A 13,517-nucleotide genomic window follows, 5' to 3' on the forward strand; every position below is an offset into this window, starting at 1 on the left:
ATATATATCCGCTCTTATCATGTAAATATGTATATTAAACTTAATCTGTAACAAAGATATATAAATACACATTAGTTGGAATAGACTCTGTTTTGATTACTGTGTGATAAGTAATTGTTCCCACTTTAGCGTACGATTTTTTAAAATCGTGCCCAGTGGTTTGGAGTTGATAGAACAGTTACATCATGCCCAGTGTGTTTGGCATTGATAGTCTTTGAGATCGTGTCCAGTGTTTGGCATTGATAGAACAGTTAAAATTATGCCTAGTGGTTTGGCATTGACAGACTAGTGGAGATTGTGCCCAGTGTTTGGCATTGATAATCTCTGAAGAGTTGTAAATGGATAGATACGAGTCTGAAAGACTTTTATGGAGTTTGCTATTTACTACAAAAGTGGTAGCAGCGGCCGTGAGTATCAAGGAACCCTAGTAAATCCCACGGCGCTACGACATCTGCTCTATTTCCATTTGCTCTATGGCCATTTGCTCTAGTTCCATTTGATCTATCAAGTCATTTGCTCTATACGTCATTTGCTCTATATTCAATCTGCTCTATACCTCATTTGCTCTATGACTAAACACGTCATTTGCTCTATAACCTAAAAATACACTACAAAATAGCTTTCATTGGAATTCCTGAGCGTAACTTGACTCTGAAATGCGGTTTTTTTTGAAAATTCGCAAATTGCAGTTTTAATCAGTTCTTCAAAGTTCATCATGACAGAGAGACTGCTCAATAATAAGAGGGGTAAAAAAACCTAATATGTGGTGAAAACTATATTTAGCTTGGTCTCACAATATGCACAAATACCAGACAAACAAAACTATCTCCAGGAAGTTGGTGGAATAATGAAACTGTAGGAAGAATTGTAAAATGTAAAATTGTAAAAATATAGTTTTAATGTGATTAGATGTTTGTAAAATATGTTTATAGAGCAAATGACGTGATTACTCATAGAGCAAATGTTGAGTAGAGCAATTGGACCATCACAGTCATAAAAATGTGTATAGAGCAAATGACGTGTTATGTCATAGATCAATTGACGTATAGAGCAGATGACATATAGAGCAAACGTCGTAATCTATGAGCTATAGAGCAAATGGTTAATAGAGCAAATAGCACTAGAGCAAATGGCCATAGAGCAAATGGAAATAGAGCAGATGTCGTAGCGCCAATCCCACAGACTCCAAAAAAGAAAAGTACTAGTGGTGACCAGTGTTAAATAGTAACAGGAGAAAAAAAAACAGTAATAGTGCAAGAACAAGTTGGGAATGTTACCGGAATGAACAGGGTACCAGATATAAGAAGACCAGACATGAAGGAAACCGGAAGAAAAGATTGAAATGTGCTTAATTGGAAGCCCTGTTGCAGAGAGTGGAGCAAATGGAGTTGCAAAACAAAAAGAAAATTGAAGAGATAAAATCATTAAAAAAGATTTAATAAGTAAAACAATGTTGGAGCAGAATAAGAAGATGGATAAATCACAACAACTTATGAAACATCAACAGAAAGTTGTGGAAACTGGGGAAGCAACTGAGGATACAAATGATGAGATGTGTGATAGTGAAAATATTATCAGAGAAAGAGTACAGGATTTCATTAAGAGGGCTCCAAAATATGATGGAAATCCAGAAAAATGTTGGAATGGTGCAAAAACTTGGTGAGTGCAGACATGAAGGACAGGAATGGTATGAGAATTTAAAGAAGCATTTCCTGGAATGGAAAAAGAAATATCCAAACAGATAACAAGAGGTTAAAACAGGAAACCAGTTGTTACATCGGATACAGTTTTAGCAGCAAGCAGTTCTAACAATGAATGTCTGAAAAACCTGGAATTAAATAAGATTAATCACGGGAAAAAGAAGGATGCTGATTTGAGAAATATTTCTGATAGTTTAAAGATCAGAACTTCAAATCCTGAGTTCCCTGGAAACCAGAAGAATCCCGAAGAAATACATGAAGTAGTGATAGATTGGAAAAAGATCCAGAGGGACAATGAAGGCGAAGTTGAAGAAAAAAATCAATCTATCTAGATTAGTTGTTTAGAGTGGAAACCATGTTCAGGGATGAAAAGAAAGACCTGGGTAGAGTACAGAAGATCGGATTTATATAGATAGGCTGATGAGTGATGAAGACAAAGATAGGATTGGAGCCTTACCATGAGTATTGAGAAGGATTAGTGTTCCTGGAAATAAAGCACAGTAAGTTAAACGGGTTGAATCATGCAGTAAATCTAAGCACGGGAAGTGTAATACAACAAGAAGTGCAAAAGTCTTGCTCAGAACAAGACATGAGTCACATTTCCAATAGTTTAAATGTGAAAACTTCCCAGCCTAAGTTACCAGGAAAACGGAAGTATCCCGGCAAATCAGAAGAGAAAGTGATGAATTGGAAGGAGATAATCTTAAACCATATGATGAGATGCATGATGAAGAGGAAGTCATGACAAATGACAGAAGAGAGTTTCAGAAAATCCATGCTACCAAAAGAACAAGGATCAGGTCTAGAGCTAGTATTTCAAGAAGAAAATAATGGTTTATCAGGCAGTATACAAGCTATATGCATTCAGAAACATGAAGATAAAAATAAAACATTAATGGAAACAAGGAATTATATGCGAGAATCAGATTATCCTACAGAAGAAAGTAAGAAGGAATTTGTTTGTGAAAGCTTTAAGATAGATGAAAATGAGATATTAAACCAAGATGAAAAGTTGAAACAGGAAGCAGTCAAACTGTTTTTGGATAAATTTTTGGGGCCAGCGTCACATCCGAAACATTACGGAGAAACAGTTGTATTAGACTTTGTCATCCATAAGATGAAATCAGAGAAGATGAACGTAGAATACCAACTAGAAAATGAAGTATGATTGAAGATAACATATGCAGCAGATCTAAAAGAGAATCCAGTGGAAATAGCTAAGGAAAGTCGGAAATTTTCCGAATAGCAGTCTAAAATACATAGCAGGATTCAAGAGAATGATCAAGATCAAGAGAAGCATCAAGATCAAGAAATGTAGAAAAAAAAACTAGATAAAGAGAAAGAAACTGAAGAACGAAGGATGTTAGAAAAGGAGAGAAAAATCCACAAAGAAAAGAAGATTTTAGAAAAGGAAGAGAAATTGCAGAACTAAGAACGGTAGCAAATGAGAGAAAAATCAACAAGAGAATTAAGCCTGAGAGAAAAAGAAAATCAAGACAGTTAAAACTGAAGATATGGCAAACGATCAATGGAGATGATACGCAGAGCTATTCAAGAAACCAACACATTCGACTGTAGAAACAAAATTCAGAAATAAAACAACAAATGCATATGTAAATTCCACAGCTGTATCTAGAACAAATGCTGATTTAAACAAGCACAGCAAGGACAGAAGAAAGTTAATCCGGTTCTAGAGAATCAAATAGAAAGTTCAGAGAGACAACCAGCAGATAGGAAGGGATTAAGAGCAAGTCTTATAGTGGTAAAAACCCTCCGACCCTCACAGCTCTAGCTGAGAACAATGTTGACATGAATGACGTCGTAGAAAGGGCTTTCAAAGACAAGGAAAATACAGCTTAAACAGAGTTGAAGGAAATTAACAAAATTATAGAAGCATCGAAGAGGAAAAGGATGTGAAGGAAAAAGGCTCAAACCTGAAAATCTCAGGAGTTGAACGATACCTATAAGACATCTATCTGACGTTCCTGTCTCGAGAAATTGACATAGAACTGTGTCAAAATTATACATTCCAGGTTTCTAAGTGGAGAAACTTGTTTTAAGAAATATTTGTAAACTAAGAACTGGAAACAAGTAATTGCTTCTCATAATCATATTTCACAAAAACTCAATACTCATCTTCTATTGTTGCCTTTGATGAAGAAAAGGAAATTTTCTAATTTCCTTTCACTTTCTCCTAATTTCTTCCTCTTTTTTCTTACTTTGATCCAGTTTTTTCATATTTTTTCTTTTTTCCTACCTTTTCTTTCACCTTTTCCTTTCTTACTTCTCCTTTTTTCTACCTTTTTTCCACGTTTTCCTACCTTTCTTCCACTTTTTCTTATTTTTCTTCTACTTTTTCTTACCTTTATCCACTTTTTCCTATCTTTCTTCCACTTTTTCTTATCTTTCTTCTACTTTTTCTTTCCTTTATCCACTTTTTCCTATCTTTCTTCCACTTTTTCTTATCTTTCTTCTACTTTTTCTTGCCTTTATCCACTTTTTCCTATCTTTCTTCCACTTTTTCTTATCTTTCTTCTACTTTTTCTTCCCTTTATCCACTTTTTCCTGTCTTTCTTCCACTTTTTCCTAACTTTCTTCCACCTTTTCCTGAATTTTCTTCGACTTTTTTCATATTTTGATCCACTTTCCTTCTTATTTTTCAATTTTCTTAAACCATGTCACTGTACAAGTCAGCTAAAATTTATCTATAATGCTTTAATAATGAACTGATACACTTTAATATCCTTCAGAAATTTATCAATTTTCTGCTTCGTCAGTTTCCTTCGCTCAATCTCTACTTTTCTTTACTTTGATAATTCCTCTCTGTTTTATTTTTTAAATAAATTTACATCAGCGTCCCACTTTTTAATACCAATCTATAATTAAAAGCTTAAAAGTTCTACCAATAACAAGATAATCTTTTTAAAGATCTAAATAGTTCGACCAAAACTAAAAATAATCTGGCATAAGCCAATACATTTAAATATTTACTTAAATATTTACTTAAATATTTACTTAAATACTTACAATCTGACATTAAACGCAAATTAAAGATTTTCGTTTCACCCATTGTTGAAGGGCATGCAGCTGAACTTTATCTCATTTAAAAGTTTCCAACTCAATACTGTTTTCAATTTTACGGGGTTAACTCTTCAAAGTTTTCCAATTTTTGTCATGGTGTAATTTTATTCAGAACTCAAGCTGTCTAATCTTATTCCAAACTCAAGTTGCCCATTCTAATCCCAATCCAAGTTGTCCGGCCATTCTCATCCCAATCCAAGTTGTCCATTCTCATTCCAACTCAAGATGTCCATTCATTCCAACTCAAGTTGTCTATTCTCATCCCAATCCAAGTTGTCCATTCTCATCCCAATCTAAATTGTCCATTCTCATCCCAATCCAAGTTGTCCATTCTCATCCCAACTCAAGTTGTCCATTCTTATCCAAACTCAAGTTGTCAATTATCATCCCATCTCAAATGGTTCATTCTCATCCTAGACTGTTCATTATATTTATAATTTAAAAGGTTTGAACATTTCTAATCCATACTCGATGATAAAAATATGAAACTTTCTTGTGAAATACTTGTTTATGAAATTACTGTTTGAATATAGTATTATAGCTACTAACTACAAATGGGTCAGATAGCCAGGGGAAAAAATAATAAATATTTTATTTTTACATATTTGTATTTTGTAATTTCTTCAGATTAGACATTTACATTGGAAGGGACTTTAAAGGGTAATTTCAAGTGATCCTGCAACGATGACAATGTCCGATTCACAACGGTATCTTTAGAAGAATGAGTGAGATATGAGTGTTTATCATTTTGAAAATTTAAATTTTAAATCCAGAAAATCAACAGTATTTTCCACATTATTAATCAGATTAAGGGGTCAAGGCACCGTTGTGATTCGGGCATTGCCATCTTTGCATGGAGGGTCACTTTAAACTACGCTTACAGTCCCTTTAAGCATACGATAGTGTAGTATAGGATATTAGAGAAGGAAGTGTAAAGTAGAAGAAAATAAAACACCATTTATACCAATCCGTTATACAAGACAGTTGTCTCAGGAACAACACATTTATATGCTAATATCATAGTTTACACAGTACAATTCCTGGCGCTTCTCAACCTTATTTTAATTAGATGAGGTTTACATGGTACAATTCCTGGTGCTTCTCAACCTTATTTTAATTACATGAGGTTTACATGGTACAATTCCTGGTGCTTCTCAACCTTATTTCAATTACATGAGGTTTACACGGTGCAATTCCTGGTGCTTCTCAAACTTACTTTAATTACATGAGGTTTACACGGTACAATTTCTGGTGCTTCTCAACCTTATTTTAATTACATGAGGTTTACACTGTACAATTCCTGGTGCTTCTCAACCTTATTTCAATTACATGAGGTTTACATGGAACAATTCCTGGCGCTTCTCAACCTTATTTTAATTACATGAGATTTACAGGGTACAATTACAAATGGTTTACATGGTACAATTCTTGGTCCTTCTCAACCTTATTTCAATTACATGAGGTTTACACTGTACAATTCTTGGTGCTTCTCAACCTTATTTTAATTACATGAGGTTTACACGGTGCAATTCCTGGTGCTTCTCAAACTTACTTTAATTACATGAGGTTTACACGGTACAATTCTTGGTGCTTCTCAACCTTAATTTAATAACATGAGGTTTTCACGGTACAACCTTATTTTAAGTGATCTTTTTTATTACTTAATTTTATGTTTTACCCAAGAAAATCAGCACCGTTTGTAATTATTTCTTCGTCGCTTTTTGTAACATTACCATTACAGGGTCTCGTTGGAACAAGGGATTTAAGTGCAATATCGAGATTTAATGAAAATTAACTTCACAAATTTCTAAAAATGTCCTCTCCTGTTCTCCATCAGTCCAAAATAATACAATTATTGCTTTTATCTGCCACAGTTGGGGTAATTAAGGTGCCCGTATATAAATGTTTGGAGTTTGGTCCATTTTTGGTCTCATTGGTACAACAAGTGTGTACGGTACAACAAGTGTGTACGGTACAACAAGTGTGTACGGTGCAATCTCAAAAGTGTTTTTACCATTTCGACACAATGTTAGACATCAAAAGTGTTATTATGACACTTGTCAATATTCATGTATTTTGATTGGAAAAAAATAATGTTTCAAATAAATATTGATTGTTTGAAAATTTGAATGAAATATACCATTACCTACCACATTTAAAAGGAAATAGCTTTTTTGTTGCGTTCTTTCCCTTTTGGAATACATTTTATAGACTAACTACGCATTTAATTATGCTAATTAATAATTCTAAATTTTTTAACATTGCTTATAATGTCTAAAATTGTGTTGAAATGGTAAAATCTGATAGTGGAGATAAAATGTCGCAACATTGCGAAATATGAAACTTTTCATGTACTTTTCATGTACTTTTCATGTACTTTTCATGTACTTTTCATGTACTAGCCGCAGCGCCTTGCTGTAGTGCTTAGGCTGCGTCACCTCAGATATTATTTTGACCATCAGTTGTCAGACACATAACACAGTGTAAATTGTAATTAGACTACAAGGTTATTTTATTTATATTAGCGTACTTAATATTTTTTTTAGATTAGTAATGTTTATCAATCAGTAAATATATTTATTTTCAAAGGGCTCAGTTAGATTTTATAAAGTTACACTTCATATATTTACACTTGCTGTGATTACATTTGAAATAATTATCATAGTTTTGATTTTTTTTCTCAAAACGATCCTTTTCCGTTTTGGATGACCATTTTTGGAATCATTTTGCTTTTAAAACTAAGCACTTTTTTTTTTTAAACGGAAAACAATTTAAAAATTGTTTAGAAAAACCTCGAACGATTTTCAAATTTAAAACGGTAAACAAAAACTTTGAAAACAAAAAAAAGTTGAGTCTGACAGTGGTCTTCCTTTATTCAACAATGTTCTTGTTCCTGAAGATTTGTATTCTTTATTAACTTCCATTAATAAGTTCAAATCAAAAACCATTTGAAATGCTCATAATTTCTCAGTGGCAATAAAGAACCAACTGTTAACCCTATCCCTGCTGGGGTACTTGAAAACCAGGATATGCTGGGGGGGGGGGGGTAATTTAACCCCCCCCTCTAAATCCCATTTCTGAGGTCCCAATATGACAAATGTTACATTATTGGAAAGCTCTTGTGCTCTACTTTTAGAATCTGCAAAAAAATTTGCAAATTTGCAAAAATTGAATTTTTTATCGCAAAATCCAGTTATATAGTAAAAATGTTTGCAAAAAAAAAATTGTCCAAAAAATGAAAAATTATACATTTTTTAAAAGCCCTTGATCATGCCATTTCAAATATGCAAAACATTTTGCAAAATATTAAATAACCTGGTTTTTAATCAAGAAAAACTAAAAAATTTCAATTTTTTTTTGGCAAAACTTGTGCAATTCGTTTCCTTATGTCAAAGGCTTTCCAAAAAGCTAAATTTTATCAAAATCTGACAAGTGGAAGTGGGTCAAAACAAAGATTTAGTTTGTTACAGGAAAAAGCAGTCCTTCAGGCAGTGCGCCTAAGGATTCAGGCAGTTAGTATTAAAGCCCGGTTTTAGGCCTAAAGGGAGGGCTTTGGGTATGTAGTAAAAGTCAGAAAATTTCAACAGCCTCAGACCAATACTTTTTGAGTTATGTAAAAAAAAACTACAGGGGGGGGGGTCAATTTGACCCCCCCACTGTAGTTCCAGCAGGAATAGGGTTAAGGTGTAAACTGATAAATTGTAAAACTGTCAACTGGCAAATTGCCACCTGACAAAATTGTCAACTGGCAAATTGTCAACTGGCCAAATTGTCAACTGCCAAAATTGTCAACTGGCAAATTGTCAACTGATAAAATTGTCAAGTGACAAATTGTCAACTGGCCAAATTGTCTTGTGGAAAATTGTCAACTGGCAAAATGGTCAACTGGTAAAATCATTAACTGACAAAATTGTCACCTGGCAAAGTTACCTGGCAAAGTTTACCTGGCAAAGTCTACCTGGCGAAGTTTACCTGGCAAAATTTACCTGGCAAAATTTACCTGGCAAAATTTACCTGGCAAAATGGTTACCTGGCAACTTTGTCACATGAATTTACGCCAAAAGAATCATTAAGCTCGAAAGTTCTGTGGAGATTAGAGTATTTTGAAAATATATTATACCATCTCAGGGCCTTAAAAAAGAATACCTAAAAAACCTTTCTGTTAATTGTTAACCTATAAAATTGAACTAGTATCACCTAGATCAACTACTTTTATTATTAAGGGAAATTGATTTGAAATATTTAATTTCAAATTAGGAGCTTCATTTAGAGCTTTAGAAATGTGTCACATGTTTTTGGTTTTGCTTTGGAATAAAGCCACCAACACTATTTTGAATCCTCCATTATCCTCAGCAAATAATCATTATTTGACTAAAGTAAGTACTTGGTTTTATGGATTTTCTATATATACGGCTGGGCAGGGTTACGCCAAAGTAAACTGTTTCCACTAACATTTTCGTTTCTTTTATAAATCAAGCTGGCAACTTTTAAATTACTTGAATTACTTTAAACCATAATTAGTTGAGAAACTCAGTTTGAAATTATACTTTTAAGGAGTCTTGAATGTGTACGTTCAAAATCTATAGTACTTCCTTTCAGGTATCTTACAACAAATACACAAACAAAATTGTCAGCAGATGTATTTTTCATCCCATTATTTTCATTGAAAAAAATTGCCACACCACTTTACGGCTTACATTGTGCATTACTAAGTAAACACTAAAATTCTGAGTGTATTTAATTGAACAGTTGAAAACTGCTCGCATTCACTCTCTTGCCGCCAACCTACAAAGAACCCACACAAGAAAATATGCAATTCTTAAAATTTCTTTTAAGTATCCGAGCAGCACCGTTGTTCAAAGATAAAAATGGAGTCTGGAAATTTAAGATGGCCACAATGACCACCATTGTCACTTACTTAATATGGTGCGTTATCTCAGTAACTGCATTTTTCACGAGTTACACTATCCTTTACAACAATGGAGCCTTGGATCATATTAAGCTAACCTCAATCCTTGGAATAGGGACCTTGGCCAGTCTAGTAAACTATGCCATATTGCCAATTTTATTTCCATATTTGATGGCAATCTTGATCGAAAAGTCTGGAGTGTTAGAACAAGACAAGATGATACAGATTACTACCAAGAAGACACTTATTATTGTCATAATCATTTGCCACGTGTTATTCTTTCCCTTACAGCTTTATGAATATTCCAAAGCTAAAGACTTTAACATTATTTGTGTCCTGTTAACAGTCTGTATTGTTCTGGTTATATTTCTTATGAGTTCCAACTTGATGGTAATCAATATAATCTTCAACAACTTTATTGAAGAAGCCAAGGAGATGAATAAAGAAGGGCCTGCCACAGTAATGATTGCTTCAGCCTTCAAGCAGGTGTTTAAGCTGAGAAGGATGAAAGAAGGCATGAATCTTCAATTGTTTACATTGATCCCAATAAATGGAGTCTTTTCAGGCAAGTAAAAAAAAGCTAATTAAAGATAGGATTGTCTAAACCTTGAACTCTGAAAACCTAGAAAAAGAGCAAAAGTTGAATTTTAAAATTATATGAATTTACTTCTTTGGTGTTCACTTTTTTCTTTCTTCTTTTACATATTGCAATAATGATATTCTTTTCTGTATTTCCTAAAAATTTTGAAGGTAGCTTTTTTTAGTAATTTTGGCGTATTCTGGATTTGTCTATTTGGTCAAAGGATATTATAGGATGCTATTCATAAAGCTGTGTTTGCTGTCCATCAGTATGATTTACAACTTTTATCTGACAAGCTCATGCCATGCTGCTCATCAGGCACTGTCACTTAACAATGATAACCTTAGGTAAGCAATCAAATTTGTGACTTCACAATGCAGAAAATTATTTGAAAATAATTTTTCTTCTGATTTGATCTTTAGGAGGAAGGGAATGAAAAGTGAAGAAAATGAAAAGCAACAGATTCAATCAGGTATAATATACAACAGATTTAATCAGATAATATACAACAGATTCAATCAGATAATATACAACAGATTCAATCAGGTAATATACCACTGTGATTTAATGGTCTCACACTCTCAAGCAAAAATCGTGGAGAATTTTGCCAATTACTTCTAAAAATTTAAAGCTAACAACAAGTGCTTTACAGTGCTAAAATGTATATGTAAAGGGCTACAGAAAAGCATAAGTAAGTTAGAGCGGTAAAATCTAAGCTTAGGGCGTCGCGACACATCAAAGGTCAATCCTGTCTTAAAATTGATAAGACTGTTTATAAGCAGACTGAATCTATGTGATACAACAGATTCAATCAGATAATATACAACAGATTCAGGCCCAAGTATTTGCAATTACAGTAAATGCAGGAATTAGGTATGCCAGCTTTAAAAAGGTGGCGGACAGTGGGTACAGATTATCTAGTGGCACAGGAGTCTTGGAAGTTAGGCGTACTTTTCAAATTACATTTTCTTGTATAGTTCCTTTCGCTGTAGATATGGAGGTCAGCTTTATTAATCATATATTTTAGTTCTTGACATGATAAGAGATGAAGAACCCTTCTCTGCCTACGGATACTTTGAAGTGAACAACTCAACCTACCTTTCAATCCTTAGTCAGACAGTTAGCTATTTAGTCATTTTGGTGTCTTTCTCGAACCTTTGAAACCACACCATACAAATCAGAGTCTAAAACTTAAGAATGCGCGAATTTTAAGTTAGAGGTTAAAAGTTCTGTAAAATAATGAGTAGCTACTTAAACCTTCTCAATTTTAAATTTGAATTTCCCGCGGAAAATCTGAACTAATCAGAGAAAAGGATTTACGGAGAATTTTTACATAACTATCGGTAATCAGCTGTTTTTTTTTTAATTTTAAAATATATACGTAACGGAAAACAAAACACATTTCCAGTTACAACCGTAATTTGGGTTTAAGTCCAAACATTAAATAATCTAAAACGTGAAATTTATTAAATCAAGGTTTTTACTTTTAAATATATTGTAATTAGTTAAATGCCACTTACCGCTGAATAGACAAATAGGGATTGCGGGATTTCAAGGTTAAAGTTCAGGTTTAAATTAAGTCAGAAGTGACATTTAACCATGAACTTAAAATTTAAGTCAAAACTTTTTGTTCTTTAGTTTTGGACTCAGGAGTGTATAATTTTCCAGCGTTTTGATTTTTCAAATTTTAATTTCATTTCCACAGTAACATTAACAACCTTTATCAATTTCCTTTCTTAAGTTATTAATATAAATGTTTGTATTAACTGAACAAATGTAACATGTTGGAGATAAACTGATGCCTGATACGAGTTTACAGTCATGTATGTGCACAAAGATTGCGAAATTATCTGCAAAAGATTGCGAAATTATCTGCAAAAGATGGCGAAATTATCTGCAAAAGATGGCGAAATTATCTGCAAAAGATGGCGAAATTATCTGCAAAAGATGGCGAAATTATCTACAAAAGATTGCGAAATTATCTGCAAAAGATGGCGAAATTGTCTGCAAAAGATGGCGAAATTGTCCGCATAAAACTGTCAGATCGAATATTTCAACATTTTTTTCTAACCTAATCCTTGGAACACTGCAACCACCAGAATTCTGTACAAAAATATTCAAAAGATTTTCTTTAAGAATTTTGCAAGCTTGCAAAAAAAAAAACAATTGAAATCGCACTAACAGAATTCCTATTCAGTTTTGCGATGAAAATATTCAGCATAATCTTTAGATTTTTTAAAAACTTGCTGTTAAAATAAATTCAGAATTCACAGCATAATATTTTTCATTTCCTTTAAACATGAATTAGCTTTAAAATTTTTTAGGGATATTTGCTAAAATGAATATTTAATAAGTATTACTGTCAAATTCCTTTATAAAACATTTTTCTATTTATGGATTGTTTATTAGGATTAGAAACATATATTTCATTAATTTATGTATAAGATAATACAGGATTACAACTAATCTCACCGCTCATTGATGTTGCTGAGAGCTAGAATAATATTCTGAGGCTTCTTTGACCAATAAGATTTTTTAAAGTGTTTTTCTTAAATTCAGGAGTGAAGAATTATCTGTATTTTCAATTTAATATAATTTCTTTGAAGTTAATATTTGAAACTACATAAAAGGAATTGAGACTTTCCTCCAAATCTCTAATTTCTAATCCGTGAATTTTTGCAACACAATGTCGTAGTTCGAAGGCCCCGGATATTTCAAACTACTAATTCTGTTAGATCAAATCTCGTTTTGAAATTTCAAAGGATTATATCATCAGGTTGCAATGATATAAGGATTTATAGAAAATTTTAATCTGTGTCAAAGACTCAATTTATTTTTATAAAGGAAACAAACGTGCATTTTCCAATCCCTATATCTTTGCATTCTGATGTTGTAAGCCTGTGATATTTAAAACTTAGATTACTTGATATATCAGAATTTATAGTTTGAAATATCTAAGGTTTACGACATAGGTTTGCAAAGATATACGAATAAAAAAATCACAGTTTGTCGCAAAGACTCAATTCCTTTTCTCAAAATAAAAGAGTTAGCCAGTTTAAAGTAACAATAAAGAATAGAAATAAATTTCTGTTTTTACAGGAGGGTTACACAGCAGGGTTCTATTGAAAGTTGTACACTTGTATAAACATGTAAAATCTATATTCCTCAATATCAAATCTGAATAAAAATAACAATTTTTTTTTTTTAAATATTTAACGGTAAAATATAACAATATATACGTTTACTT

The 13,517-nt window shown here is 32.7% G+C and overlaps 1 protein-coding gene across 1 annotated transcript; it reads left to right on the forward strand.

The window, feature by feature from the left end:
* Nucleotides 1-10,428: 10,428 nt before the first annotated feature.
* On the forward strand, nucleotides 10,429-11,468 carry LOC111694797 (gustatory and pheromone receptor 32a). The gene is made up of 3 exons (XM_023463823.1): nucleotides 10,429-10,617; nucleotides 10,693-10,742; nucleotides 11,298-11,468. Exons 1-3 carry the CDS (start codon nucleotides 10,505-10,507, stop codon nucleotides 11,429-11,431), a joined length of 297 nt encoding a protein of 98 aa, XP_023319591.1. The 5' UTR covers nucleotides 10,429-10,504; the 3' UTR covers nucleotides 11,432-11,468.
* Nucleotides 11,469-13,517: the final 2,049 nt, after the last annotated feature.

The sequence above is a fragment of the Eurytemora carolleeae genome, unplaced genomic scaffold, assembly GCF_000591075.1.
Source record: "Eurytemora carolleeae unplaced genomic scaffold, Eaff_2.0 scaffold9, whole genome shotgun sequence".
NCBI lineage: Eukaryota > Metazoa > Arthropoda > Copepoda > Calanoida > Temoridae > Eurytemora > Eurytemora carolleeae.